This window comes from Doryrhamphus excisus, chromosome 13 (assembly GCF_030265055.1).
Source record: "Doryrhamphus excisus isolate RoL2022-K1 chromosome 13, RoL_Dexc_1.0, whole genome shotgun sequence".
Lineage (NCBI taxonomy): Eukaryota > Metazoa > Chordata > Actinopteri > Syngnathiformes > Syngnathidae > Doryrhamphus > Doryrhamphus excisus.
In genome coordinates, this window is record NC_080478.1 from 3855172 (window position 1) to 3883120 (window position 27949).

At 36.4% G+C, this 27949-nt stretch overlaps 2 protein-coding genes across 4 annotated transcripts in view; both read right to left on the minus strand.

The window, feature by feature from the left end:
• Positions 1-211: 211 nt before the first annotated feature.
• Positions 212-11755, minus strand: LOC131140246 (protein O-mannosyl-transferase 2-like). The gene is made up of 21 exons (XM_058090489.1): positions 11074-11755; positions 10899-10983; positions 10727-10831; positions 8046-8154; positions 7861-7969; positions 7556-7715; positions 7379-7485; positions 7227-7309; positions 5878-5987; positions 5722-5788; positions 5594-5654; positions 5419-5497; positions 4724-4875; positions 4535-4626; positions 3217-3293; positions 1420-1491; positions 1289-1348; positions 1115-1220; positions 888-1028; positions 717-828; positions 212-632 (listed from the first exon to the last, which is right to left on the minus strand). The coding sequence occupies exons 1-21, from the start codon at positions 11355-11357 to the stop codon at positions 527-529; spliced, it is 2277 nt and encodes a 758-aa protein (XP_057946472.1). The 5' UTR covers positions 11358-11755; the 3' UTR covers positions 212-526.
• A 426-nt stretch (positions 11756-12181) lies between these two features.
• LOC131140425 (latent-transforming growth factor beta-binding protein 2-like) overlaps positions 12182-27949 on the minus strand; it is a 168952-nt gene continuing 153184 nt past the window's right edge. For all 3 annotated transcript variants that reach the window (XM_058090847.1, XM_058090846.1, XM_058090845.1), the window contains 8 exons: positions 26619-26813; positions 25121-25213; positions 24690-24818; positions 23149-23289; positions 21221-21394; positions 20893-21150; positions 20678-20827; positions 12182-16395 (listed from right to left, as the gene is read on the minus strand). In XM_058090847.1, the coding sequence (XP_057946830.1) occupies positions 16220-16395; positions 20678-20827; positions 20893-21150; positions 21221-21394; positions 23149-23289; positions 24690-24818; positions 25121-25213; positions 26619-26813 (1316 nt within the window). In that variant the 3' untranslated portion in view covers positions 12182-16219. The remainder of the gene's footprint in view (positions 16396-20677; positions 20828-20892; positions 21151-21220; positions 21395-23148; positions 23290-24689; positions 24819-25120; positions 25214-26618; positions 26814-27949) is intronic.

Sequence of the window (27949 nt, forward strand, 5' to 3'; positions counted from 1 at the left end):
AATTCCCCTCATGGCCGCTAGGTTTTTTTTTTTAAAACAGTATAATATAATATATGAAAAACGCAGAGAAAGTCACAGCGGTAAAATATTAAATGTGAAAATACTTTATAAAAACATAGTTATCATAAGTGAAGCATTATTGGAACACACATACTAGAAGAATATCAATTTATTAACATAGTTGCATATAAGCATTTCTATGTCACTAGAAAAATGGATACAAATACTGACATAAAGAAATGGTTTAAGACATATGCTACTGTCAAATTGACTCCCAAAATAATTAAAGTGTTTTAGATTCACAGTTTCGAGGCACTTGACATACTGTTAATTATGACAACATGAGGAATTATGGAAAACAAACTGCAAGTTAAAGAAGGTTGGTGGTCATGAGTGAGATCCTACCAACTTGGACACATGGTACCGTACCTTGAAAAAAAATATCAATACAAGTACGATCGTGTAACAAATGACCTCCTTATTGTTTTGGTAACAAATGTTTAGCGTCATTTTCAAGTAAAACTCTTCAAAAGTCCCAGGCCTCCATCCACTTCACTTTCGCCATTGCGCTCCCAGGTTCGTGTGCCAAAGGTCCAGTCATTCCGTAGGAAAGCGGATGGAACAGGTAAAAACTATCAAAGAGAAATTTGAACTATAATTCACAAATATCTACATATATATATATATATATAGCAATGCAAAAGTGAAAATCTCACCTGTAAAGAATAACTAACAGAATAAACACCTCCGAGACTCTTTGTAGCTGCTCACAAAACAGCGCGGGGAGCACGAGGTCGGCCATCTTCAACAGGAAGTCCAGTGTAATTCCTGTGAGGAGCAAGCATTGCTATACATATGTGTTTCCTCTTTAGCATAACAAGCAGTACCTGTTAGCATGCTGCTAAACAGCATAGCAGGAAAATAGTGATGGTAGTAGAGAACCCGGCCCATTGTGTAGAAGGGTATGTAGTGTAGGAGCCAACCAAGGAAAAATAGGCCTCCTCCTTTTGTGAGCACCAAACAAAGTTCTGAAACACAGTAAACAGGAGTTTATTTCTGTCCCTGGAGGTATAATAACATTGCCATAAGGGTACCACTCCTGAGTCCATCCTACCTCTCCTTTTTTGGCTCACATTGACACCTCTTTGAAAGGCAACCGAAGTCACTGCAACCAGGATCAGATACATTCCCAAACATGCCAGATTCAGCCACCACACCACCTAAAAACATGTTTTTTTTTCATAGTAAAGTGTGTAGATTGAACCACAATGAATACTTCAATGCTTACAGGGTTGCCAAGCAAGTAGACACGATACTCGGTTTCATTCACTCCGGAGAACCTCAGTCCCTGCACAAGAAAAAGGAATATTTACTTGAAATGAATAATTGGTTTTCACAATAGATTCCACCCCAACGTACCTGGTAGTTGATAGGCCAGTGCCAGGGTTTGGAGGTCACCTCGTTGTCTTTAGGCTTCAAACCGCTGTTACCCTGAAGAAAGGTACATTTCAACATTCATTCATTTTCTACTGCTTTTTCCTCAGGAGGGCACAAGGGTGCTGGAGCCTATCCCGGCTGTCTTTGGGCGAGAGGTGGGGTACACCCTGGACTGGTCGCCGGCCAATCACAGGGCACATATAGACAAACAACCAAACCGGAGTACCCGGAGAAAACCCATGCATGCACGGGGAGAGGCGGGGTACACAAGTACAATCACAAGGCACATATAGACAAACAACCATTCACACTCACATTCATACCTATGGACAATTTGGAGTCGCTAATTAACCTAGCATGTTTTTTTGGAATGTGGGAGGAAACCGGAGTACCCGGAGAAAACTCACGAATGCACGGCGGAGAACATGCAAACTCCACACAGAGATGGCAGAGGGTGGAATTGAACCCTCGTCTCCAAGCTGTGAGGTCTGCGCGCTAACCATGCGCGCTAACTTTATGGAAAAGTTAAGTATTACATATTACACGTCTTCATGCGAGAGGCGGGGTACACACTGAACTGGTGGCCAGCCAATCACAGGGCACATATAGTCAAACAACCATTCACACTCACATTCATCCCTATGGACAATTTGGAGTCGCTAATTAACCTAGCATGTTTTTGGAATGTGGGAGGAAACCGGAGTACCCGGAGAAAACCCACGCATCAAATTGCTACTTTTATATCTCATAATAATCTTCTAACATTACAACTTTTTTTCTCTGGAAAAAATTACGTTATTTTTGTAATATTGCAAGTTTATTCTGGTAATGTCATATCTTTTTTTTTTTGGAAAAAATATGACTTTATTTTTGTAATATTGCATTATTTTTAAAAGTATAATATGTACTACTTTATCCATGTAAAATCACTATTTTTCCCTTGTAATATTCATGCATTCATTCATTCATTTTCTACCGCTTATCCTCAGGAGGGTCGCAAGGGGGTGCTGGAGCCTATCCCATGCGTCTTTGGGTGAGAGGCGGGATACACCCTGGACTGGTGGCCAGCCAATCACAGGGCACATATAGACAAACAACCATTCACACTCACATTCATACCTATGGACAATTTGGAGTCGCTAATTAACCTAGCATGTTTTTGGAATGTGGGAGGAAACCGGAGTACCCGGAGAAAACCCACGCATGCACGGGGAGAACATGCAAACTCCACACAGAGACGGCTGAGGGTGGAATTGAACCCTCGTCTCCAAGCTGTGAGGTCTGCGCGCTAACCATGCGCGTTAACTTTATGGAAACGTTAAGTATTACATACATATGTGGGGTAGTTAGCTGTTATGCTAGCTGAAGCATATGAATCTTATTAAATCTCATTAAATACAATGATACACTCAAAAGTACTCATTTATTGCTGGAGCCTATCCCAGTGATCCCAGTGCGGGGTACACCCAGGACTGGTCGCCAGCCAATCACAGGACACATATAGACAAACAACCATTCACACTCACATTCATACCTATTTGACAATTTGGAGTCGCTAATTAACCTAGCATGTTTTTGGAATGTGGGAGGAAACCGGAGTACCCGGAAAAAACCCACGCATGCACGGGGAGAACATGCAAAACTCCACACAGAGATGGCCGAGAGTGAAATTGAACCCCGGTCTCCTAGCTGTGAGGTCTGCGCGCTGACCACTCGACCGCCGTGCCGCCTTAAGTTTCAACATGCTTGCAGAAATGTACAATGTTATCTTTCACTTACTCGTATCATAACAATGTGGGACTCCATTAGGATTTCAAGAAAATGGGGCTTCAGCACAGACAAGCTGATGTTGGGCACTGCGGAAGAAGAGAACAGTTAAAACCTCAGTTTTGGAATGCTGGAATGAAAACATTCACCACAATTTCGCCTAAAAAAACAAACTTAAACTATATTAGGAAAGCAGGAAGTGATCAAATGTAACAGTTACTGATTGTAAAAGTACCAGATGGAGGGGTAGGGTTTAATAAGCTTTGCTTCTTCCTACTTCTTTTGGACATGTGGAACTGTGAACTGATTATGTGATGCATTCAATTGTAATCTGATGCATGTTCAAATGAAATTAAACCATTACCATTACCATGGTCTTCATTCATTCATTCATTCATTTTCTTATTTGCTTATCCTCACAAGGGTCGCGGGGGCGCTGGAGCCTATCCCAGCTGTCTTCGTGCGAGAGGCTGGGTACACCCTGAACTGGTCGCCAGCCAATCACAGGGCACATATAGACAAACAACCATTCACATTCATACCTACGGACAATTTGGAGTCGCTAATTAACCTAGCATGTTTTTGGAATGTGGGACGAAACCGGAGAAAACCCACGCATGCACGGGGAGAACATGTAAACTCCACAAATAGATGGCCGAGGGTGGAATTGAACCCGGGTCTCCTAGCAGTGAGGCCTGCGCGCTAACCACTCGATCGCTGTGGAGCCCGGTTCATGGTCTCGGTTATCCTAATGTAGCGTTGTTGTACCTTTTGGTACATTGATAGTAAAAGGGGACCCATTATGTGTATTGAATTGTGGACTCCTATAGAGCAGCTACACACAATAACCCGAACAGAAAACTTTCTAGATCTTTGGTACATTGATAATAAAAGGGGACTCATTTTGCGGTGCTGTGTATTGAATCGTGGACTCCTATAGAGCAGATACACACAATAACCCGAACAGAAAACTTTTTGCAGTGTTTCCATGCCTTAATGGTCTGTATAATTTACCCCACACCCAGCCTTCCTCTAGGTATGCCCACCCCGCTGTGATTCGCCATACTCCCAAGCGCTCCCGAGGACTTCCAGATACACAGGTCCACGTTAACTGAGTGTGGGCAATCTGCAGTCCATGTAAGCCCGGTTCATGGTCTCGGTTATCCTAATGTAGCGTTGTTATACCTTTTGGTACATCGATAGTAAAAGGGGACCCATTGTGCTCATTATCTGGCGCTGTGTATTGAATTGTGGACTCCTATAGAGCAGCTACACACAATAACCCGAACAGAAAATTTGTGGTTTTTGGTGTGAATTGAGGGACACCTACACTTGGGATTGATGTGATCTTCAATATTCCACTGAGAATTGAGAGTCTCCTTCAAGTAGGGACTGCACGTGACCTCCACTTGTTCCCAGCCCCTGAAAAAAAAAAAAAAGTGCGGTCAAGCCTGGATTTTTTGAATTTTTTTTTTTTTTTTTTTTTTTTAACATCCGGGTTGGATAGGATTCCACTTACCACTTGGGAAGGGTTTTCCCAGAAGAGAAAAGCACGCAACCGGTAGCTTTGTGCAGAAAGCGAACTTTGCTGCGCAGCACCTTCACCGGGTCACCTGTGCGACCTCCACACACCTCAACCCTCCAAAGGTCGTTGTTGTCACCTGTACCGTTCTGACGGAAAAGCGAAAGCAATGAGTGTGGCTTGGTAAGATATATTAAAAAATAACTATATATGTAGCATATATGCTACATGCTGTAAAAGTGTCATGCAATCTGCTATTATTATTTATTATTTTATATTTATATATTTTATATTTAAATATTTTTATTTAAATATTTTATATTTAAATATTTTTATATTTAAATATTTTATATTTAAATATTTTAAAATTTGTTATTATTATTATTATTATTATTATTATTATTATTATCATCATTATGCTTGTGTCCCTTTTTTCAGGAGCACTTTGTAAACAACAGACCACATCAAATAACAAAATTGATAAAACCATCAAAAGGTTGGCTCAAGCCATGATGCCAGTTCGTATGTTGAGTTTAAATGAAATACTTTGGAAAGAACGGACGGGCCGTATTCAAACACTTGGCGGGCCGGATGTGGCCCCCTGGGCCGTAGTTTGCCCACCCCTGTGCTACATGAATAATAATATATCTCATTATTTATTATGTGCGAGTACACCCTTAAATCTTACTCACCATGCCATAACCTGTAACCTGGAAGTGCTTCTTCGTCAGCGGGGCCTCGTGGAGGTGACTGTGAAGGTTACGAGTCGTTCTGAGAAAAAAACATGAAGAAATAAACAAAAAAAAAACATCGCTGAAAAATGCTAGTTTTCATGTAACGGCGATAATTCAACTTTATTGTTCTCACTCTTTGTGCTCCAATCTGATGACGTCACCATGACGGACGAGATCAGGCGCTCCCCACTGAGCTGGAACGTACCAAACAATGTAATTAATACATGTTATGATTATGAAGTCAAACTTAGGTCTCCTTACAGTTTGTATCATTCTGCCTGTGAACCAGCCACAAGTTGTTGTAGTCCTTGTGCAAGTAGGCTGTAACCTAAAAACACACATATGAAATATATATTCAAAGGAGGGCCCAATGTAGTACGTGTATTATAATTAAGGATGTTTTTATCGTGTCCTGACCTGCTGCTGTTTCGCCCCCACTCCCTCGGGGTATAAGTGCCAATGAGAGTGCAAATAGCCCCCAGCAATGCGAAGGTTTTTCAACGTGATGGTGGAGCCATATGCCAGGTCTACAGAAGAATAGCACGTCGTTACATACATGTAATATATGTATGTATTGTATTACATACAATATTTTAGGAAATACATTATTATATTATTATTATATATTAATATTATTATTATATATAATATATATATATCAATATTATATATATTAATATTATTATTAAAACATTCTTATAAATAAAATATGTTAATATTATAAAATATTATTAATATTTTATGAAATAAAACACTACATTATATATATATATAAATATTATTACTATATATAATCATATATATATATGATTATATATATTAATATTTTTATTAAAATATTATTATAAATAAAATATATTATTATTATAAAATATTATACTATTATATATATATATTATTATATATAATATATTATTATTATTATTATTATATAATATTTATATTATATATAAATATTATTAGAACATTATTGTAAATAAAATATGTTAATATTATAAAATATTATTAAATAAAAATATTATTCTATTATTAATATATATATATTAATATTATTATACATATATATATAATATTAATATATATATTAATATTATTATACATATATATATATATAATATTAATATATATATTAATATTATTAAAACATTGTAAATAAAATATGTTAACATTAAAATATTAGTAAAATGTTATGAAATAAAACATATTATATATATAAATATTATTATTATATATAATATATAGTATTATTATATATTAATATTAGTATTAAAATATGATGAATAAAATATATTGATATTATAAAATATTAATATTTTATTAAATAAAATATTGTCTCACACTCAGGCATGGATGCGTTGTGCAGGTTGTTCATATAATATTAATATTATATATATTAATATTATTATTAAAATATTATTATAAATAAAAGCTAGGAGACCAGGGTTCAATTCCACCCTCGGCCATCTCAGCTGGGATAGGCTCCAGCACCCCCCCGCGACCCTCGTGAGGAAAAGCGGTAGAAAATGAATGAATGAATGAATGAATTATAAATAAAATATACTAATATTATAAAATAGTAATATTTTATGAAATAAAATATTAAATTATTATTATTATATATAATAATATATATATATATATATATATATATATATATATAATATATATATATAATACTAAAATTATATATATTCATATTATTATTAAAACATATTAATATAATGAAATATTATTAATATTTTATGAAATAAAATATTGTGTCTCACACTCGGGCATGGATGCGTTGTGCAGGTTGTTCCCAATGAGGCGAGACTGGAAAGCGGAACTGAAGAAACCATCTCCAGGTCCACTGGTAAGAAACGGAGCAAACATGATTCATTGCGTTGACATCACACTGCATCCAACACTTGACCCTCACCTTTTGTTTAGCACAACAAAGTGGACTGCAAATATTGTAACATAGAGGAAGACGGGAAGCAGGATGAGCGCGAAGACACGAGCCAGGAGGTGCTTCCCAAAGTCCACCTGGAAGCAGGAAATAACATTGAAAAATGTTTCGTTTCCATAATTCCTATCATACAGTGTATTTCTTTACCAGCATCAGGTCCAGATCACCCAAAAGCCTCCAGAGGTCAGACGCCGTATTCAGTCCCACCAGCAGGATGACAAACAAGCCCACAAACTTCACCCCGAGAGCTCCAGAAAGATTGACACCAGTTAGTACCATCCAGAACCACCAGGGGGCGGAAAAAGGCCTGAAACCAACAGAAGAAATGCAAAGCGTGTGAGCAGATTAAAGGTTGCCATCAACATCCAACCTCTTTATAAAATTACACTTTAAAACATAACATTTAACATTTTCTTGTATTATTATCGATACAGTATAATATTAAAATGTACCTGTATTGTTGCTGGTTGAACTTGACCATGCTCAGTACTGCTGCCATGATGAAGAACATGAGTATGGGGTCCAAGAGAATGTACTGGGAAATAGTGATGCAGCCAGTGTCTGTCAGGAAGACACGGCCAGTATGAAGACATATTCCTTCATCCCTCCAGGATTCTAATTTTTAATTAACACGTACCAAATATGAGCAGAGCAGCAGCGATGACAGCAGCAGTGTGAGAATGAGACACCTCCAACACGATGAGGTAGGCAAAGATGGGGAGAAAGGAGCCTAAGCCTGCACATAACTGGAGGGAAAAGAATAACATGCATTTGAACAGCAGCTATGGTTAGATGGAAGACAAAACATACTGTATTGATACAAATATAAGACAACTCTGAATAGAAGACGACCTCAGCTTTGCAAAACTAATCAGTCTCTGAGTCACCATTTTGTTCATGTACGCAATGCAACGCAATGCAACATAACATAACGCAACATAACACCACACAACATAACGCAACGCAACGTAACGCAACATAACGCAACGCAACATAACGCAACGCAACATAACAAAACATGACGCAATGCAACGTAACGCAACATAACACAACACAACCTAACGTAACAACACAACCTAACGTAACAACACAACGCAACATAACACAAACTAACGCAACGCAACATAACAAAACATGACGCAACGCAACATAACATAATGCAACGCAACATAACAAAACATGACGCAATGCAACATAACATAATGCAACGCAACGTAACGCAACATAACACAACATAACGCAACTCAACACAATGCAACACAATGTAACGTAATGTGACACAACGCAACATAACACAAACTAACGCAACATGACGCAACGCAACATGACGCAACATAACGCAACATAACGTAACGTAATGTAACGCTACATAACACAACATAACGTAATGTAACACAACATAACGAAACATGACACAACACAACATAACGTAATGTAACGCAATGCAATATAATGAAACATGACGCAACGCAACATAACACAAAGTAACACAATGCAATGTAACGCAACACAACGTAAAGCAGCGCAACGTAACGCAATGCAATATAATGAAACATGACGCAACGCAACATAACACAAAGTAACACAATGCAATGTAACGCAACACAACGTAAAGCAGCGCAACGTAACGCAGCACAACATAACAAAACATGACACAACATAACATAACGCAACATAACACAATGTAATGCAACACAACGTAATGTAACGCAACACAACGTACCGCAACATACCGAAACATGACAACACAACGTAGTGTAACGCAACACAACGTAACGCAACATAACGAAACATGACACAACACAATGTAATGTAACGCAACACAACATAACGCAACATAACGAAACATGACACAACACAACGTAATGTAACGCAACACAACGTAACGAAACATGACACGCAACATAACGTAACGCAACGCAACACAACGCAACATAACGCAACACAACACAACATAACGAAACATGACGCAACATAACATAACGCAACATAACGTAACGCAACATAACGCAACACAACACAACATAACGAAACATGACGCAACATAACATAACGCAACATAACGTAACGCAACATAACAACGCAACATAACATAACGTAACGCAACATAACATAACGCAACGTAACGCAACATAACGTAACGCAACATAACGTAACGCAACATAACGTAACGCAACATAACGTAACGCAACATAACGTAACGCAACATAACGTAACGCAACACAACGTAACGCAACACAACGTAACGCAACACAACGTAACGCAACACAACGTAACGGAACACAACGTAACGCAACACAACGTAACATAACAACGTAACATAACATAACGTAACGCAACACAACGTAACGCAACACAACGTAACATAACACAACGTAACGCAACATAACGTAACGCAACATAACGTAACGCAACATAACGTAACGCAACACAACGCAACATAACGCAACACAACACAACATAACGAAACATGACGCAACATAACATAACGCAACATAACGTAACGCAACATAACGCAACACAACACAACATAACGAAACATGACGCAACATAACATAACGCAACATAACGTAACGCAACATAACAACGCAACATAACATAACGTAACGCAACATAACATAACGCAACGTAACGCAACATAACGTAACGCAACATAACGTAACGCAACATAACGTAACGCAACATAACGTAACGCAACATAACGTAACGCAACATAACGTAACGCAACACAACGTAACGCAACACAACGTAACGCAACACAACGTAACGCAACACAACGTAACGGAACACAACGTAACGCAACACAACGTAACATAACAACGTAACATAACATAACGTAACGCAACACAACGTAACGCAACACAACGTAACATAACACAACGTAACGCAACATAACGTAACGCAACATAACGTAACGCAACATAACGTAACGCAACATAACGTAACGCAACACAACGTAACGCAACACAACGTAACGCAACACAACGTAACGCAACACAACGTAACGCCACACAACGTAACGCAACACAACGTAACGCAACACAACGTAACGCAACACAACGTAACATAACATAACGTAACGCAACATAACGTAACGCAACACAACGTAACGCAACACAACGTAACGCAACACAACGTAACGCAACACAACGTAACGCAACACAACGTAACGCAACACAACGTAACATAACACAACGTAACATAACAACGTAACATAACATAACGTAACGCAACATAACGTAACACAACATAACGTAACGTAACATAACGTAACGCAACATAACATAACGCAACATAGCGTAACGCAACATAACATACCCCTCTCATCCCCCAGTAGTTGTGGTGTTCATATTTATCTCCAGGCTTGGAGAAAGGAAAGGTGCCATCGTAGCCACTCATGTAACCAGCTAGTCCAATCAGCATCTGAAAAACAGCAAAAGTAGCCAAGAAACTAAATAACAAACACCATTCCTCCACATCTTTGTCTTACCTTTCCAAGAGGAGGGTGAACATCGAAAAAGAACGTCCTGTTGATGTAGTAGCTTCCCATCTTCCCGAAGTGTGTCTCATCCCAGCTGAAGGTCAAGGAGTTAGAAAAGGAAGGACATGAAATAAAAATTGACGCTGATGATTTATTTACATTTATTTACATGCACAACACTCACCACACATGAGGGGGCTCTTTTATTTTGTAGAGGCGTGTAGAAAAGGAGAGTCCAGCCACCAATAAAAGCAAACCGCTTCTGCTGGGGGGTTCATCACTGCTGGAACTTCTTCTTCTTCTATGGTAGCGCTCACCATGTGTCACATTTGATTCTTTTGACGAGTCAGAATCCTTTTTTTCATTTAGTGGAGCAGAACATGAAGTTCTAAAGGTGTCAATCTTTCTATTTCGTATGGTTGTGTCCCTTGCTGTGTACGACTGTGCGGTGCATTGTTGCTTTTCCATTTGAATACTAGACTGGAAAGAAAATGTCCATTACCATTCTTGAAATAGCACGTCAAGTGCTAATGTTTTGCTAATACATTTTCACGAAGCACCATTGGGGTACACTTGAACGCATCGATTTCACAAGTGTCAATGCTGTCCCTGAATGCGTCACAATGTATTGTACGAGTTACGGTGCGTTAAATTAGTGCTATACTTATCCTAGCTTGTCCATTTTTAAATCCATTCTTTCATTTAAAAGAGTATTCCCAAAACATATCCACACGTCTGCAGATTCGCGCTCATATAAATTACTCTCTGGTTAAGAAATACAATGTTTAAGTTCGCAACATAATATAAAAAAATAATAAATACGACTTAATACAGGAGCTAGCTTCACACAGGTCGCCAGGCTTCCATAAGCGCGGTGCTTTGTGGGGTTTGTAGTCAATTAAATAAGTCACGTGTGCGTGCGTATCCCATGATGCTCCACGCTCAGGAAAACTCACTCCATTGTAAACCAATGATACGGGAAAGACTACACAGTGTATTTTCTATATTGACCACTAGAGGCCAGTATAACACAGTTAATATATACTCCATGTGTGAAATTTATAAACGATGATTGTTGTTGAATATTTTGTACAAAATAACACGACACAAGCTAAATTAAAAAAGAAACTTTAATGTGGTTAAAAAGTAGGCTACAACAAGAAAGCTATTATGTATTTTCACGGGACAACACTTAAAGAAATAACATTTTGATGCATGGAAATGTATGTCAGTATAAGTGTTGTATATTCTATATGTAAGAAAACACCACAATGATTCAAAATGTACTTCTTTACGTTTTTATTTGGATGACTGACAGTGATTACAGTCAAGAGGTAAACAAAATGATATTTTCCAATGACCACATCATTACAACAAAACATTATCATTGAGTCATTTTGGGTTTTTTTGTTCCTACTTTGGCCCAAATGTTGGACTTCCTGTCTGATTCAGGTGATAATTAGAGCAGCACAGTTAAACCACAGTGTAGGTTTTATAGTTGATAAATTGGGTTAAATTAAGACTTTTATATTAGTGTTCTGCTGTCATAATTGTGTGTGTTTGCCATGTTTTCTCATTTAAAGAAATTATTAAATCATGCCAATGAATAATATTTGTAATATACAGAACCTCGGTAATAAAATGAAACATGTCCGCCGCCATTAGATTAGAACAGTGCTGCCACTTTTCCACCCCAAACAAAAAAAATATATTTCATATTCTGCTCCACAGGGCAGGTTATACACGCAGTTCCTCTGGTACAGTGTCAGCCGCTTTTCTTACACATAAAAAGATTTGTTTTAAAAAATAGTTTTTACAGACACATATAAATCTACAAAGCTATTATGTCATTTTTTTAATAATATTTTGCATATTTTATGTCAAACAAAAATAATGGTTGTGCTATGTATGATGTATTAAAATGATATTTAACAAAAAAAAAAATAATACATAGTACTAGAGCTGTACAAAATATACCAAACCTCTCCAGCGGAGCCTTTTTTCTTGCACTCACGGGAATCAATCATTTGATTAAGAAGTGTACATAAAGCAGTGATATTTGTGTTATTTTAGACATTAAAATGTAACAACACACGTTGTTACTTTGTCGACAAAATAAAATAAGTTAATACTGTTAATTTTTTTATTTTTTATTTTTAGGAAAAAGTGGCAAGTATTGCACCTTTACATTAAAAAAAAAAAAACATGACATAATCAGATCCTCATATACATCTACAGTCTTTAAAGGTCGCCGCTGAAGCCTTTATTTTGAAAAGTTTGGTTGTATTCATTGTTGTTGTCACAGCTCTTGGTCGGCACATTCAACACATTGCTGTTCTAAGGATTTTAATGCTGAATAAAATTGATTTTGAATGACTTTAGGAAGGGGCAAAAAGGGGTTCGGTGCTGAAAGTGGTGCATTTGAGTGTGGGAATTCCGAGTACTTTTCTGTACTTGTGGCTGTCACATGAAGAAAAATACAGGAAGAAATAGATTTGAAATAAATAACACAAAAAGAAAGAAACTTAAATGGAGAATGATGAAATTACCAAGAGGGTTAGTGATTGGAAAGGTCAACCCGATCTATTGACTCCTCTTACAGGTGTATGATGGGTAATTAGCGTGTTCTGTTCTGGACGTTTCAGGGTTATTGTTGCAGGTTTAGTGCCAGGCCTTTAACCCTTAGATGCATAAGTGGGTCAAAAATGGGTATTCCTCAAAAAACATGTTTTTGATATCATGCCGTTCACATTTTTAACTTATATTTTATACATTTTAAGAAATTTTAGTTTTTGTGTTACTACCCCAACCTTCCATGTTGTTTTCTTGAAATATCTTTGTAATTAATTTTTTTTTATCATTTCTTATTCCAGGTATTCCTCAAAAAACATGTTTTTGCGATCATACCGTTCACATTTTTAACTTACCTTTTTATAAATTTTAAGAAATTTTAGTTTTTGTGTTACTACCCCAACCTTCCATGTTGTTTTCTTGAAATATCTTCATAATTAATTTTTTTTATTATTTCATATTCCAGGTATTCCTCAAAAAACATGTTTTTGATATCATGCCATTCACATTTTTAACTTATCTTTGATATATTTTAAGAAATTTTAGTTTTTGTGTTACTACCCCAACCTTCCATGTTGTTTTCTTGAAATATCTTTGTAATTAAATTTTTTTATCATTTCATATTCCAGGTATTCCTCAAAAACATGTTTTTGATATCATGCCGTTCACATTTTTAATGAATCTTTTATACATTTTAAGAAATTTTAGTTTTTGTGTTACTACCCCAACCTTCCATAAGTGGGTCAAAAATGACCCGGTCAGGTTTTTTTCTTGAAATATCTTCGTAATGAAATTTTTTTTTATCATTTCATATTCCAGGTATTCCTCAAAAAACATGTTTTTGATATCATGCCGTTCACATTTGTAACTTATCTTTTATACATTTTAAGAAATTTTAGTTTTTGTGTTACTACCCCAACCTTCCATGTTGTTTTCTTGAAATATCTTTGTAATTAAATTTTTTTTATAATTTCATATTCCAGGTATTCCTCAAAAAACATGTTTTTGATATCATGCCATTCACATTTTTAACTTACCTTTTATACATTTTAAGAAATTTTAGTTTTTGTGTTACTACCCCAACCTTCCATGTTGTTTTCTTGAAATATCTTCGTAATTAATTTTTGTCATTATTTCATATTCCAGGTATTCCTCAAAAAACATGTTTTTGATATCATGTCGTTCACATTTGTAACTTATCTTTTATACATTTTAAGAAGTTTTAGTTTTTGTGTTACTACCCCAACCTTCCATGTTGTTTTCTTGAAATATCTTTGTAATTAATTTTTTTATTATTTCATATTCCAGGTATTCCTCAAAAAACATGTTTTTGATATCATGCCATTTACATTTTTTAAATTATCTTTTATACATTTTAAGAAATTTTAGTTTTTGTGTTACTACCCCAACCTTCCATGTTGTTTTCTTGAAATATCTTTGTAATTAAATTTTTTTATCATTTCATATTCCAGGTAGTCCTCAAAAAACATGTTTTTGCGATCATACCGTTCACATTTTTAACTTACCTTTTTATAAATTTTAAGAAATTTTAGTTTTTGTGTTACTACCCCAACCTTCCATGTTGTTTTCTTGAAATATCTTCGTAATAATTTTTTTTAATTATTTCATATTCCAGGTATTCCTCAAAAAACATGTTTTTGATATCATGCCATTCACATTTTTAACTTATCTTTTATACATTTTAAGAAATTTTAATTTTTGTGTTACTACCCCAACCTTTCATGTTGTTTTCTTGAAATATCTTGGTATTGAATTTTTTTTTATTATTTCATATTCCAGGTATTCCTCAAAAAACATGTTTTTGATATCATGCCATTTACATTTTTTAAATTATCTTTTATACATTTTAAGAAATTTTAGTTTTTGTGTTACTACCCCAACCTTCCATAAGTGGGTCAAAAATGACCCGGTCAGGTTGTTTTCTTGAAATATCTTCGTAATGAAATTTTTTCATCATTTCATATTCCAGGTATTCCTAAAAAAAACTGTTTTTAATATCATGCCATTCACATTTTTAACTTATGTTTTATACATTTTAAGAAATTTTAGTTTTTGTGTTACTACCCCAACCTTCCATAAGTGGGTCAAAAATGACCCGGTCAGGTTGTTTTCTTGAAATATCTTCGTAATGAAATTTTTTGTTATCATTTCATATTCCAGGTATTCCTCAAAAAACATGTTTTTGATATCATGCCGTTCACATTTTTAATTTACCTTTTATACATTTTAAGAAATTTTGGTTTTTGTGTTACTACCCCAACCTTCCATAAGTGGGTCAAAAATGACCCGGTCAGGTTGTTTTCTTGAAATATCTTCGTTATGAAATTTTTTTATCATTTCATATTGCAGGTATTCCTCAAAAAACATGTTTTTGATATCATGCCATTCACATTTTGAACTTACCTTTATGCAACACACAACGGATCCTCACATCCATCTTTTTCAAAGATGTAAAAAAGTGAAAAATGAAGATGTTTCTAACATGAAATCATTCTTGTGTGGTCCTAAATATAATACTAAATATCAATATAAAGTGATTATTCCTAACCAAAATAGCAAAATTGTCATAAAAATGCATTGATTCTAGTATGGGTGATTTTTGACCCACTTATGGAAGAGTGTAGGGTCCAGTCACTCGTGCATCTAAGGGTTAAAGGGAAGAAGGCCAACTTTGAAGAAACAGGTAAAAAAAAACAACAACAACAAAATAATAAAATCAGCGCTAATGAGTTCTCATCTCAGTTTCCTGGTACTCTAAGCTCCGCCTCCGGAATGGCTGGGATGCATTTGTGGGGCTTGGTGGAGGCCACAAAGCCGGGCAAACAGTTGCACTTGTAGGATCCTTCCGTGTTGGTGCACTGGCCGTTTTGACACAACGGCACCTTGTCACTGATGTCCTCACACTCGTTTATATCTGTGGGGAAAAAGGAACATGAAATGTATTATTATGTGCACGGTGGACGAGTGGTTAGCTAGGTTAGCTAGGTGACCCGAGTTCAATTCCAACCTTGGCCATCTCTGTGTGGAGTTTGCATGTGTGGGTACAAAAAGGAGGAAGTAAAATTGCAGGGATTTGTTATAACAAGGGGCGGCACGGCGGTCTGGTGGTTAGTGCGCAGACCTCACAGCTAGGAGACCAGGGTTCGGTCCCCGCCCTCGGCCATCTCTGTGTGGAGTTTGCATGTTCTCCCCGTGCATGCGTAGGTTTTCTCCGGGTACTCCGGTTTCCTCCCACATTCCAAAAACATGCTAGGTTAATTAGCGACTCCAAATTGTCCATAGGTATGAATGCGAGTGTGAATGGTTGTTTGTCTATATGTGCCCTGGGATTGGCTGGCCACCAGTCCAGGGTGTACCCCGCCTCTCGCCCGAAGACAGCTGGGATAGGCTCCAGCACCCCCCGCGACCCTCGTGAGGAAAAAGCGGTAGAAAATGAATGAATGAATGTTATAACAGGGATACAAAAACGCAAGTGAAATACGAGTCTATCCAGTGTGTGATGGTGGGATAGGGATATCTGAAATTGGCTTTTTTTGCCAAAAACCGATATGCCGATATCGTCCGACTCTCAATTTCTGATACCAATAATATGTCTTATATGTGTACTTCTAGCCTGCACGGCGGACAAGTGGTTAGCGCAGACCTCACAGCTAGGAGACCAGGGTTCAATTGCACCCTCGGCCATCTCTGTGTGGAGTTTGCATGTTCTTTTGTTTGTTTTTGTTTTTGTTTTGCTACTGCAGAAATATATTAGAAAAAATAATATTTAGCGTGCTAATTTCTAGGCTGCACGGTGGTCAAGTGGTTAACTCAACGTCCAGGGTTCAATTGCACCCTCGGCCATCTCTGTGTGGATTTTGCATGTTCTCCGCCGTGCATGCGTGGGTTTTCTCCGGGTACTCCGGTTTCCTCCCACATTCCAAAAACATGCTAGGTTAATTAGCGACTCCAAATTGTCCATAGGTTGTTTTTGTTTTTTTCGTTTTTTTAGAAAAAGTCTGAAAAACACAAGTCGTCTTATATTTGAGGTCTAAAGATTTATACATGCAAACAAATAGGTGCCGCCAAACAGAGTCAGAGCTTTTCTTCCTGTCACTCGCACACACATGCCCGTCTTCAAAAACATGATTTTTTTTTGTCTTATATAATTCCAAAACAGGTCTTGAAAAAGGGCTGCATGGTGATCGAGTGGTTAGCGTGCAGACCTCAACTATTCAACTTCAAACTTGGCCGTCTTCTTCTTGAAGAAGAGGAATTGTGTTGTATTTATTTGCTACTGCAGAAATATATTAGAAAAAATTATATTTAGCATGCTAATTTCTAGGCTGCACGGTGGTGGAGTGGTTAGCTCAACGTCCCCTAGCTGAAATTGTTCTGTAGACCACAAACTAGTTTTTTGGGCAGTTGTTTTTGTTTTTTGTTAGAAAAAGTCTGAAAAACACAAGTCGTCTTATATTTGAGGTCTAAAGATTTATACATGCAAACAAATAGGTGGTGCCAAATGGAGTCAGAGCTTTTCTTCCTGTCACTCACACATGCCAGTCTTTGAAAACATTATTATTTTTTTTGTCTTATATTTTTCCAAAACAGGTCTTGGAAAAAGGGCTGCACGGTGGTTGAGTGGTTAGCTTGCAGACCTCACAGCTAGGAGACCAGAGTTCAATTCCACCCTCAGCAATCTCTGTGTGGAGTCTTGTGTGGGTTTCCTCCCACATTCCAAAAAAACATGCTAGGTTAATTAGCGACTCCAAATTGTCCGTAGGTATGAATGTGAGTGTGAATGGTTGTTTGTCTATATGTGCCCTGTGATTGGCTGGCCACCAGTCCAGGGTGTACCCCGCCTCTCGCATGAAGACAGCTGGGATAGGCTCCAGCACCCCCGCGACCCTCGTGAGGAAAAGCATTAGAAAATGAATGAATGAATGTCTTATTATGTGCACGGTGGAGGAGTGGTTTACGTGCAGGCCTCACAGCTAGGTGACCAGAGTTCAATTCCAATCTCAGGCATCTCTGTGTGGAGTTTGCATGCGTGGGTTTTTTCCAGGTACTCCGGTTTCCTCCCACATTCCAAAAACATGCTAGGTTAATTAGCGACTCCAAATTGTCCATAGGTATGAATGTGAGTGTGAATGGTTGTTTGTCTATATGTGCCCTGTGATTGGCTGGCCACCAGTCCAGGGTGTACCCCGCCTCTCGCATGAAGACAGCTGGGATAGGCTCCAGCACCACATCCGTGACCCTGAATGTAATGAATGATTGTCATTTTATGCTCATTTGTATAGCATTGTGGACTCCTGTAGAGCAGCGACACACAATAACCCGTACAGAAAACCTTCTAGATCTTCCAGATTCTGCAGTCGTCTTTCTGCAGTGTTTCCATGGGTGGCTTTGAGACAAGATGAGAAACACTGTCTATTTATTCTGTCTAGTTTATTCCAAAGACTAAAATTTGCTGCGCAGTCTCACTTTCTCACAATCCAAAACCCGCTTTAAAGATATGAAAATCCCACCTAATAGAGCCAGTGGCGCGGATTCAAGGTCTTACTCTTGGCAGCGAGCGGCTAGCAGACAATGCTTTTTGGGGAGTAAGTCTGTTTTTATTACATGGCCGTAAAACACGAGTTAATGCCAGGTTGTTAAATGCAAAGCTTCTACTTGAGCTCCTTGAAATAAATACCACGTCTGGCTCCAAAAGGTTTAAGGCAGGGGTCTCAAACATGCGGCCCGCGGGCCAAATGTGGCCCGCAGGACACTAGTTTGAGGCCCCCGACTTTGATATGAAAGTTTAATGTTAGTTTGATATGGATGCTGTATGGTATCATGTACCCAGAAAAAATTATTACGTTTGATTAATGTTCATGTTAAAGGTTAAATAACTGTTAATAGTTATCCTCCCTATCCGTGTGGAAGTGGTAAGTTTTTGGCTATTTTACGTTTAAAGGAAATAACTTGATGGCTACCGTTTAGGTCGCTAGCTCTCTAGTTTTTGCGAGTTAGCATGTGTCTCAAGACCCTGCAGTTGCGCAATATGGTATAAATAAAAAAAGTATAAATGTGACTATAGTCGTGTTTTGTCATGTCTACAGGGCTCTAATAATGCTTTGTTCATTTTAATCAGAAAAAAAAATAATTTGTCTACCCACCAACTATAAGTGGTTTCTTAAGTTTTTATTATTTGCCGTTTTATTATTATTATTATTATATTTATTTATTACTGATTGATTGATTTTCTTTATTCTTGATTTGTTTTTTTATTTTTCATCTTATTTTGTGTAGATCAGGGGTCTCAAACACGCGGCCCGCGGGCCAAATGTGGCCCGCAGGACACTAGCTTGCGGCCCCCGCCTTGATATGAAAGTTTAATGTTAGTACGGCCCGCGCAAGTTTGATATGGATGCTGTATGGTATCATGTACCCAGAAAAAAATTATTACGTTTGATTAATGTTCATGTTAAAGGTTAAATAACTGTTAATAGTTATCCTCCCTATCCGTGTGGAAGTGGTACGTTTTTGGCTATTTAAGTTGAAAGGAAATAACTTGAAGGCTACCGTTTAGGTCGCTAGCTAACTCTAGTTTGCGAGTTAGCATGTGTCTCAAGACCCTGCAGTTGCGCAATATGTTGTAAATAAAAAGAGTATAAATGTGACTATAGTCGTGTTTTGTCATGTCTACAGGGCTCTAATAATGCTTTGTTCATTTTAATCTGAAAAAAAAAAATAATTTGTCTACCCACCAACTATAAGTTTTTTTTATTTGCCGTTTTATTATTGTTATTATTATATTTATTTATTATTGATTGATTTTCTTTATTCTTGATTTGTTTATTTATTTTTTATTTTATTTTGTGCAGAAAAATAAAAATTAATATATTTGAGAACAGTGGAATGTTTTATCAGAACTTTTATTGTAGAAAATCGGAACCAAAGCACTGAAAAAGTTTGTATATTTTTCTGTTTTTAATAATAATAATAATATATAATATTTTAATAATAATAATAATAATTGTTTTTTTTTTTTGGAAAACCTGATGCGACCCAGCCTTGCCCAGACCCTAGCTCCAGTGGCCCCCAAATAAATTGACTTTGAGACCCCTGCTTTAAAGAGATCAGCATTCTGAGACAATGAAAAAGACTCATGGACCAGATGGTCCCGGTTTACATGTAACGAACTACGAGATGCCAGAATGGGATCGAACCTATGCAGGCCATCTTGTTGAGATCCAGCTCGTATCCGTCGAAGCAGTCGCAGGTGTAGCCTTCCCTTACACGAACGCAACGTCCGTTCTCGCAGCCGTTCAGGATGCCGCATTCTTCAGCTTGGAGACCCTCAAAGCCCTCATAGCGCTCTGAGAACATAAGGAACCCACGTGTTCATTGGAGTGAGCGTACGTAACGTTGAATACACACCCACCTGAGTGGGGGTCCAGTAGCCGTGGTTGGTGCTCGCGGGGTCGATGTATCGGGACTCGAGCAGGTGCTTCTCGGATACCGTAGTCGTTTTCTGGGATGTCGTACGGTCCAGCGGGTCCGCCGTAGTTGTCCCAGTAAGGAGGAACAAAAGACTCGGCGGCATCCTCAGGAACATCAACGCCGTACTCATAACCCAGCCGTTCCCGTAAACTGTCCGAACTTCCTCTCAGAGGTAGATTGCACATGACCGCATAGTCCTCTGAAAGTCAGAACAGGGGTTAGTCCTGAAGACATAAACCGGAATTGGACCAATGAACAATGAATCACACCTGAATCCCTCCGTGGACAGAAGGCACACTGTCCACTCCAGGCGATTCCATACAGGCAGCAGCATTCGGTGTACGTGGTCCTACGACCCTGAAGGGGTTCTGAACACATGTTGTCCCCCTCCAGACGTTGCCAGCAGATGTCCATGTGCACGTCGGGGTTGGAGTCCAACGTTGCTTTGAAGAAACATCGAAAAAATGAGTACTTTTTTTTGTATTGCTTATGTGCAAACAGTCAAATTAACTTCAAATTTAACTTTATTTGTATTTATTTTCCTGCAAGGACATGCAACACAAAGTGCTTTACAGAATTAAAAACAATTACCACAATTAAAAGAAAAAAAAATTACTAAGCATCAGGTTTTTTTAATTAAAAATATTTTTATAATATTATAATATTAATATATATAATTATAATATATAATAATTATAATAATAATATTAAAAATTATTTTTTTATTATTTATTAAAAACAAAAAAAAAAAAAAAAACTTTGCTTTGGTTCCAATTTTCTACAATAAAAGTTCTGATAAAACATTCCACTGTTCTCAAATATCTTACTTTTTATTTTTCTACACGAAATAAGATGAAAAATAAATAAACAAATCAAGAATAAAGAAAATCAATCAATAATAAATAAATATAATAATAATAATAAAACGGCAAATAAAAAAAACTTATACTTGGTGGGTAGACAAATTATTTTTTTTCACATTAAAATGAACAAAGCATTATTAGAGCCCTGTAGACATGACAAAACACGACTATAGTCACATTTATACTCTTTTTATTTACAACATATTGCGCAACTGCAGGGTCTTGAGACACATGCTAACTCGCAAACTAGAGTTAGCTAGCGACCTAAACGGTAGCCTTCAAGTTATTTCCTTTCAACTTAAATAGCCAAAAACTTACCACTTCCACACGGATAGGGAGGATAACTATTAACAGTTATTTAACCTTTAACATGAACATTAATCAAACGTAATAATTATTTCTGGGTACATGATACCATACAGCATCCATATCAAGAGAACATGCAAACTCCACACAAAGATGGCCGAGGGTGGAATTGAACCCTGGTCTAACATAACATAAAATAGGACTAAAAAGATAAAAACGTAAGAAAAGTTTAAAAATATTAGTTAAAAGCCTGATTAAAAAGGTGTGTCTTTAATCTTTTCAAAAAAATATCAACAGTCTCCGCAGGGCGGCACAGTGGTCTAGTGGTTAGCGTGCAGACCTCACAGCTAGGAGACCAGGGTTCAATTCCACCGTCGGCCATCTCTGTGTGGAGTTTGCACATTTTCCCCGTGCATGGGTAGGTTTTCTCCGGTTTCCTCCCACATTCCAAAAACATGCTAGGTTAATTAGCGACTCCAAATTGTCCATAGGTATGAATGTGAGTGTGAATGGTTGTTTGTCTATATGTGCCCTGTGATTGGCTGGCCACCAGTCCAGGGTGTACCCCGCCTCTCGCCCCAAGAAGACAGCCGGTGACGACCCTCGTGAGGATAAGCGGTAGAAAATGAATGAACATTATTCCAACAGTAAAATATGGTGGTGGTAGTGTGATGGTCTGGGACTGTTTTGCTGCATCAGGACCTGGAAGACTCACTGTGATAAATGGAACCATGAATTATTGTTAATATGCAAATATGGGCTGCACGGTAGAGAGTGGTTAGCACGCAGACCTCACAGCTAGGAGACCAGGGTTCAATTCCACCCTTGACCAAACTCTGTGTGGAGTTTGCATGTTCTCCCCGTGCATGCGTGGGTTTTCTCCGGGTACTCCGGTTTCCTCCCACATTCCAAAAAACATGCTAGGTTAATTAGCGACTCCAAATTGTCCATAGGTATGAATGTGAGTGTGAATGGTTGTTTGTCTATATGTGCCCTGTGATTGGCTGTGTGCTGTGAGCAAGTCGCACCTTCTGTCGTGTTGACGCTGATGCAACGCCGTCGGGAGCTGTCCAGAACTAATGGCGGACTGCAGAAACAGTTGAAAGAACCTGCCGTGTTCACGCACACTCCGTCCATGCAGGAATTGACAAATTCACATTCGTCATAATCTGGAAAAAAAAACACGGGACACACAAATTCATATTGGAAAATGGATGTTTGTGCTGTTGGATCTTAAGGAGGTTCTAAGTGGAGCCTCAAAATGGAAAAAGAAGACAAAAAATACGGGACCATCTTCCATGTTCCCCTGATCTAAACCCAACTGAGAACACTATGAGATGGATGATAAGGGAAGCTTACAAAAATGGTTTATATTTATAATTTTTCATAATATAATTTTTACAATATACTTTTTTTACAAGATAATAATACATTTATAATATAATTTTACAATATAATAATAATATTATAATATAATAATAAAATTTTTATAATATTTTTTTAAATATATATATATATAGGACTGCATCTGTCAACCTTGCATAAATATATATAATAAATAATTATAATAACAATTAGAATAATTTTATATATATTATATTATATATATGTATTATAATATAATATGTCTAAAATATATATTATATATAATAAAATATTATTTATTATATTCTATATATACAATATTATATTACTACATAATATATATTATATACATTATAATATAATAATATTATATATATTATAATATATATATTATTTAAATATATTATTTATTATTTAAAATATATTATTAAAATGTTATTATTATATTATAATATTATATATAATATAATATAATATGTATATATGTATGTATTATTATATATTCTTATATATATATATTAATATTATATATATTAATATTATTAATATTATTATTATTAATTATTACTATATGAATTATATTAATATACAATTAACATTATTATTAATATAATAATAATAAATAATATTATATATTATATATATATTGACAGATGCAGTCATATATATATATATATTATATTAATAATAATAGTATATTAATAATATAATTCCTATAGTAATAATAATATTACTATATATATATATATATATATATATATATATATATATATATGACTGCATCTGTCAATATATAATATAATATATTATTTATTATTATTATATATTAATAATAATAGTACATTAATAATATAATTCCTATAATAATAATATTATTAATATATATATATATATATATATATATATATATATATATATATATATATATATATATATATATATATATATATATATATATATATATATATATATATATATATATATATATATATATATATATATAATATTTCAAAGCAGAGAAGCATCTAGTATACAATAAAAAGTCCAAACATTCACTGTGTGATTGACAGCATTAATCCTAATGGGCCATGTGGGGTCAATAGGAGCAGCCAGAATACTGCCTATAATCATTAATATGGATTATTAATTATTATTAATAATTGATTTTAAACATCAAAGAAGAAAAAATGGACCCTTTTCTTACCAACACACTCCAGCCTGACGTTGTCATAGTAGAATCCGGAGCGACAGTAGCAGGTATAAGTGGAGAAGAGATTGACGCATTGTCCGTTCTTACAAATGTCTGATCCAAACATTTCACACTCATTTGCATCTGAGGAAGAAATAAGAAACATAAGAATCATACCTCCGAGTGACATAAGTGCAAGAAACAAACAAAATATTAACACCGAGTAGGAAAATATTTCTTTTCCAGCTGTCGGGACACAGCACCATTAAAGTAATAATCCAGGTATGCGTCCCGTCGAGCCTTGGCGTGAGGCAGCCTCGTTAAAAGGTGGCGAGGGATCGTGTTTGTTTACCTGGCTTTAAAAATGGCCGAAAGTCAAAATAAAACATTCTAGCGCCAGTAGTGAGGAAGCTATAAAAGCCTAGGCATGTTATTAAAATAAGTACCGATGTAGAGTCGCTGATCGGCCAGACTCTGAGTAGAGGAAGCAGGCAGGGGAATTGAACCGCTGCCATGAGGGCACAACTGCTGATGGTCATCTGGAAACAAACAAGCGGTTATGTGGAAATCGTTGATAAATTCATATTGAGGCACTCTTGGCAGTAGTAGCTAATGATTAAAAGCGGCTGCACGGTGGACGAGTGGTTAGCCACACAGCTAGGAGACCTGAGTTCGATTCCACTGTTAGCCATCTCTGTGTGGAGTTTGCATGTTCTCCCCGTCCGGGTACTCCGGTTTCCTCCCACATTCCAAAAACATGCTAGGTTAATTAGCGACTCCAAATTGTCCATAGGTATGAATGTGAGTGTGAATGGTTGTTTGTCTATATGTGCCCTGTGATTGGCTGGCCACCAGAAGACAGCTGGGATAGGCTTGAAAACAAAAACAAAAACAAAAAAACAGGCCTTTGTAATAAAAAAAATTGATATTTCACGTTTTTCAGACTTTTTCTAAAAACACAAAAACAAAAAACTAGTTTGTGGTCTCCAGAACAATTTCAACAATTTCTTTTTCAAGACCCGTTTTGGAAAAATATAAGACAAAAAAAAAAATCATGTTTTCAAAGACTGGCATGTGTTTGCGAGTGACAGGAAGAAAAGCTCTGACTCCATTTGGTGCCACCTATTTGTTTGCATGTATAAATCTTTAGACCTCAAATATAAGACGACTTGTGTTTTTCAGACTTTTTCTAAAAAAAACAAAAACAACTGCCCAAAAAAAAACTATTTTTTTTAATTTGTTGAGCTACACAAAAAATATATATATAAAAAAAAACACTCGACTGCCGTGCAGCCCTTTTTCAAGACCTGTTTTGGAAAAATATAAGACAAAAAAAAATAATATTTTTTCTAAAAAAAAAACAAAAAAACTAGTTTGTGGTCTACAGAACAATTTCAACAATTTCCTTTTCAAGACCTGTTTTGGAAAAATATAAGACAAAAAAAAATCTTGTTATGTAAGTGCTTGTTATTTGGGATCCAAGTAGATCAGGCATTCATTAATAAATAAGAAAAATATAAGACAAAAAAAATTATATTTTCAAAGACTGGCATGTGTGTGCGAGTGACAGGAAGAAAAGCTCTGACTCCATTTGGCGCCACCTATTTGTTTGCATGTATAAATCTTTAGACCTCAAATATAAGACGACTTGTGTTTTTCAGACTTTTTCTAACAAAAACAAAAACAAAAACAAAAACAAAAACAAAAACAAAAACAAAAACAAAAACAAAAACAAAAACAAAAACAAAAACAAAAACAAAAACAAAAACAAAAACAAAAACAAACAAAAACAAAAACAAAAACATGCAAACTCCACACAGAGATGTGCCGAGGGTGGCATTGAACTTGCGTCTCCTAGCTGTGACGTCTGCACGCTAACCACTCAACCACCGTGCATCCTTAGATCAGGCCTTTGTAATAAAAAAAAAAAGAGTCATATTTCACCTCCTCCTGGAGTGGGACAAGCGTGGATCTCACAGTTGTCGCCCCAGCCGGCCCCCACGGTGCAGCAGCACTCCTGTTTGGTGGCGTTACGAGACAAGACGTTGTCGCAGAAATTTGCATCATTTAAGTTGTAGTAACACTCCTTCCTCTCGGTTGCGGGGACCACAGGAGACGCGGCTTTTGAGTCGGTACCGGCTGAAAAAAAGAAGGGAAAAGTCGGATATTGGAATTCAACCAGGAAAAGCGGAGACGTTGTAACGCAGTCTTAGGAGTCGATATGCTGACACTGGACATCGTTAAACTCTATATTTATAAAGACGCACCTTTTTAATCAGGCTTTTAACTAATATTTTTAAACTTTTCTTATGTTTTTATCTTTTTAGTCTTAGTCTTCAGCTTTTAACTCCAGTGTTTTGTTTTTATCTTTTTAGTCCTATTTTATGCTCTTAGTCTTCAGCTTTTAACTCCAGTGTTATGTTTTTATCTTTTTAGTCATATTTTTTTTTTTGCTCTTGGTTTTCAGCTTTTAACTCCAATGTTCTGTTTTTATCTTTTTAGTCCTATTTTATGCTCTTAGTCTTCAGCTTTTAACTCCAGTGTTTTGTTTTTATCTTTTTAGTCATATTTTTATTTGCTCTTAGTCTTCAGCTTTTAACTCCAGTGTTATGTTTTTATCTTTTTAGTCATTTTTTTTTTGCTCTTGGTTTTCAGCTTTTAACTCCAGTGTTTTGTTTTTATCTTTTTAGTCATATTTTTTGCTCTTGGTCTTCAGCTTTTAACTCCAGTGTTTTGTTTTTATCGTGTTAGTCCTATTTTATGCTCTTAGTCTTCAGCTTTTAACTCCAGTGTTGTGTTTTTATCTTTTTAGTCTTTTTTTTTACTCTTGGTCTTCAGCTTTTAACTCCAGTGTTTTGTTTTTATCTTTTTAGTCATATTTTTATTTGCTCTTAGTCTTCAGCTTTTAACTCCAGTGTTATGTTTTTATCTTTTTAGTCATTTTTTTTTTGCTCTTGGTTTTCAGCTTTTAACTCCAGTGTTTTGTTTTTATCTTTTTAGTCATATTTTTTGCTCTTGGTCTTCAGCTTTTAACTCCAGTGTTTTGTTTTTATCGTGTTAGTCCTATTTTATGCTCTTAGTCTTCAGCTTTTAACTCCAGTGTTGTGTTTTTATCTTTTTAGTCTTTTTTTTTACTCTTGGTCTTCAGCTTTTAACTCCAGGGTCTGCTGAGGGGGTGCCATCCTTGTGTCCCTTCGACACGGCCAGCTGGGGGTTCCTCCCTTTAATGTGGGGGTCCGCCCGTCTATCGGAGTCGGGGGGCCCGGGTGCTGGTC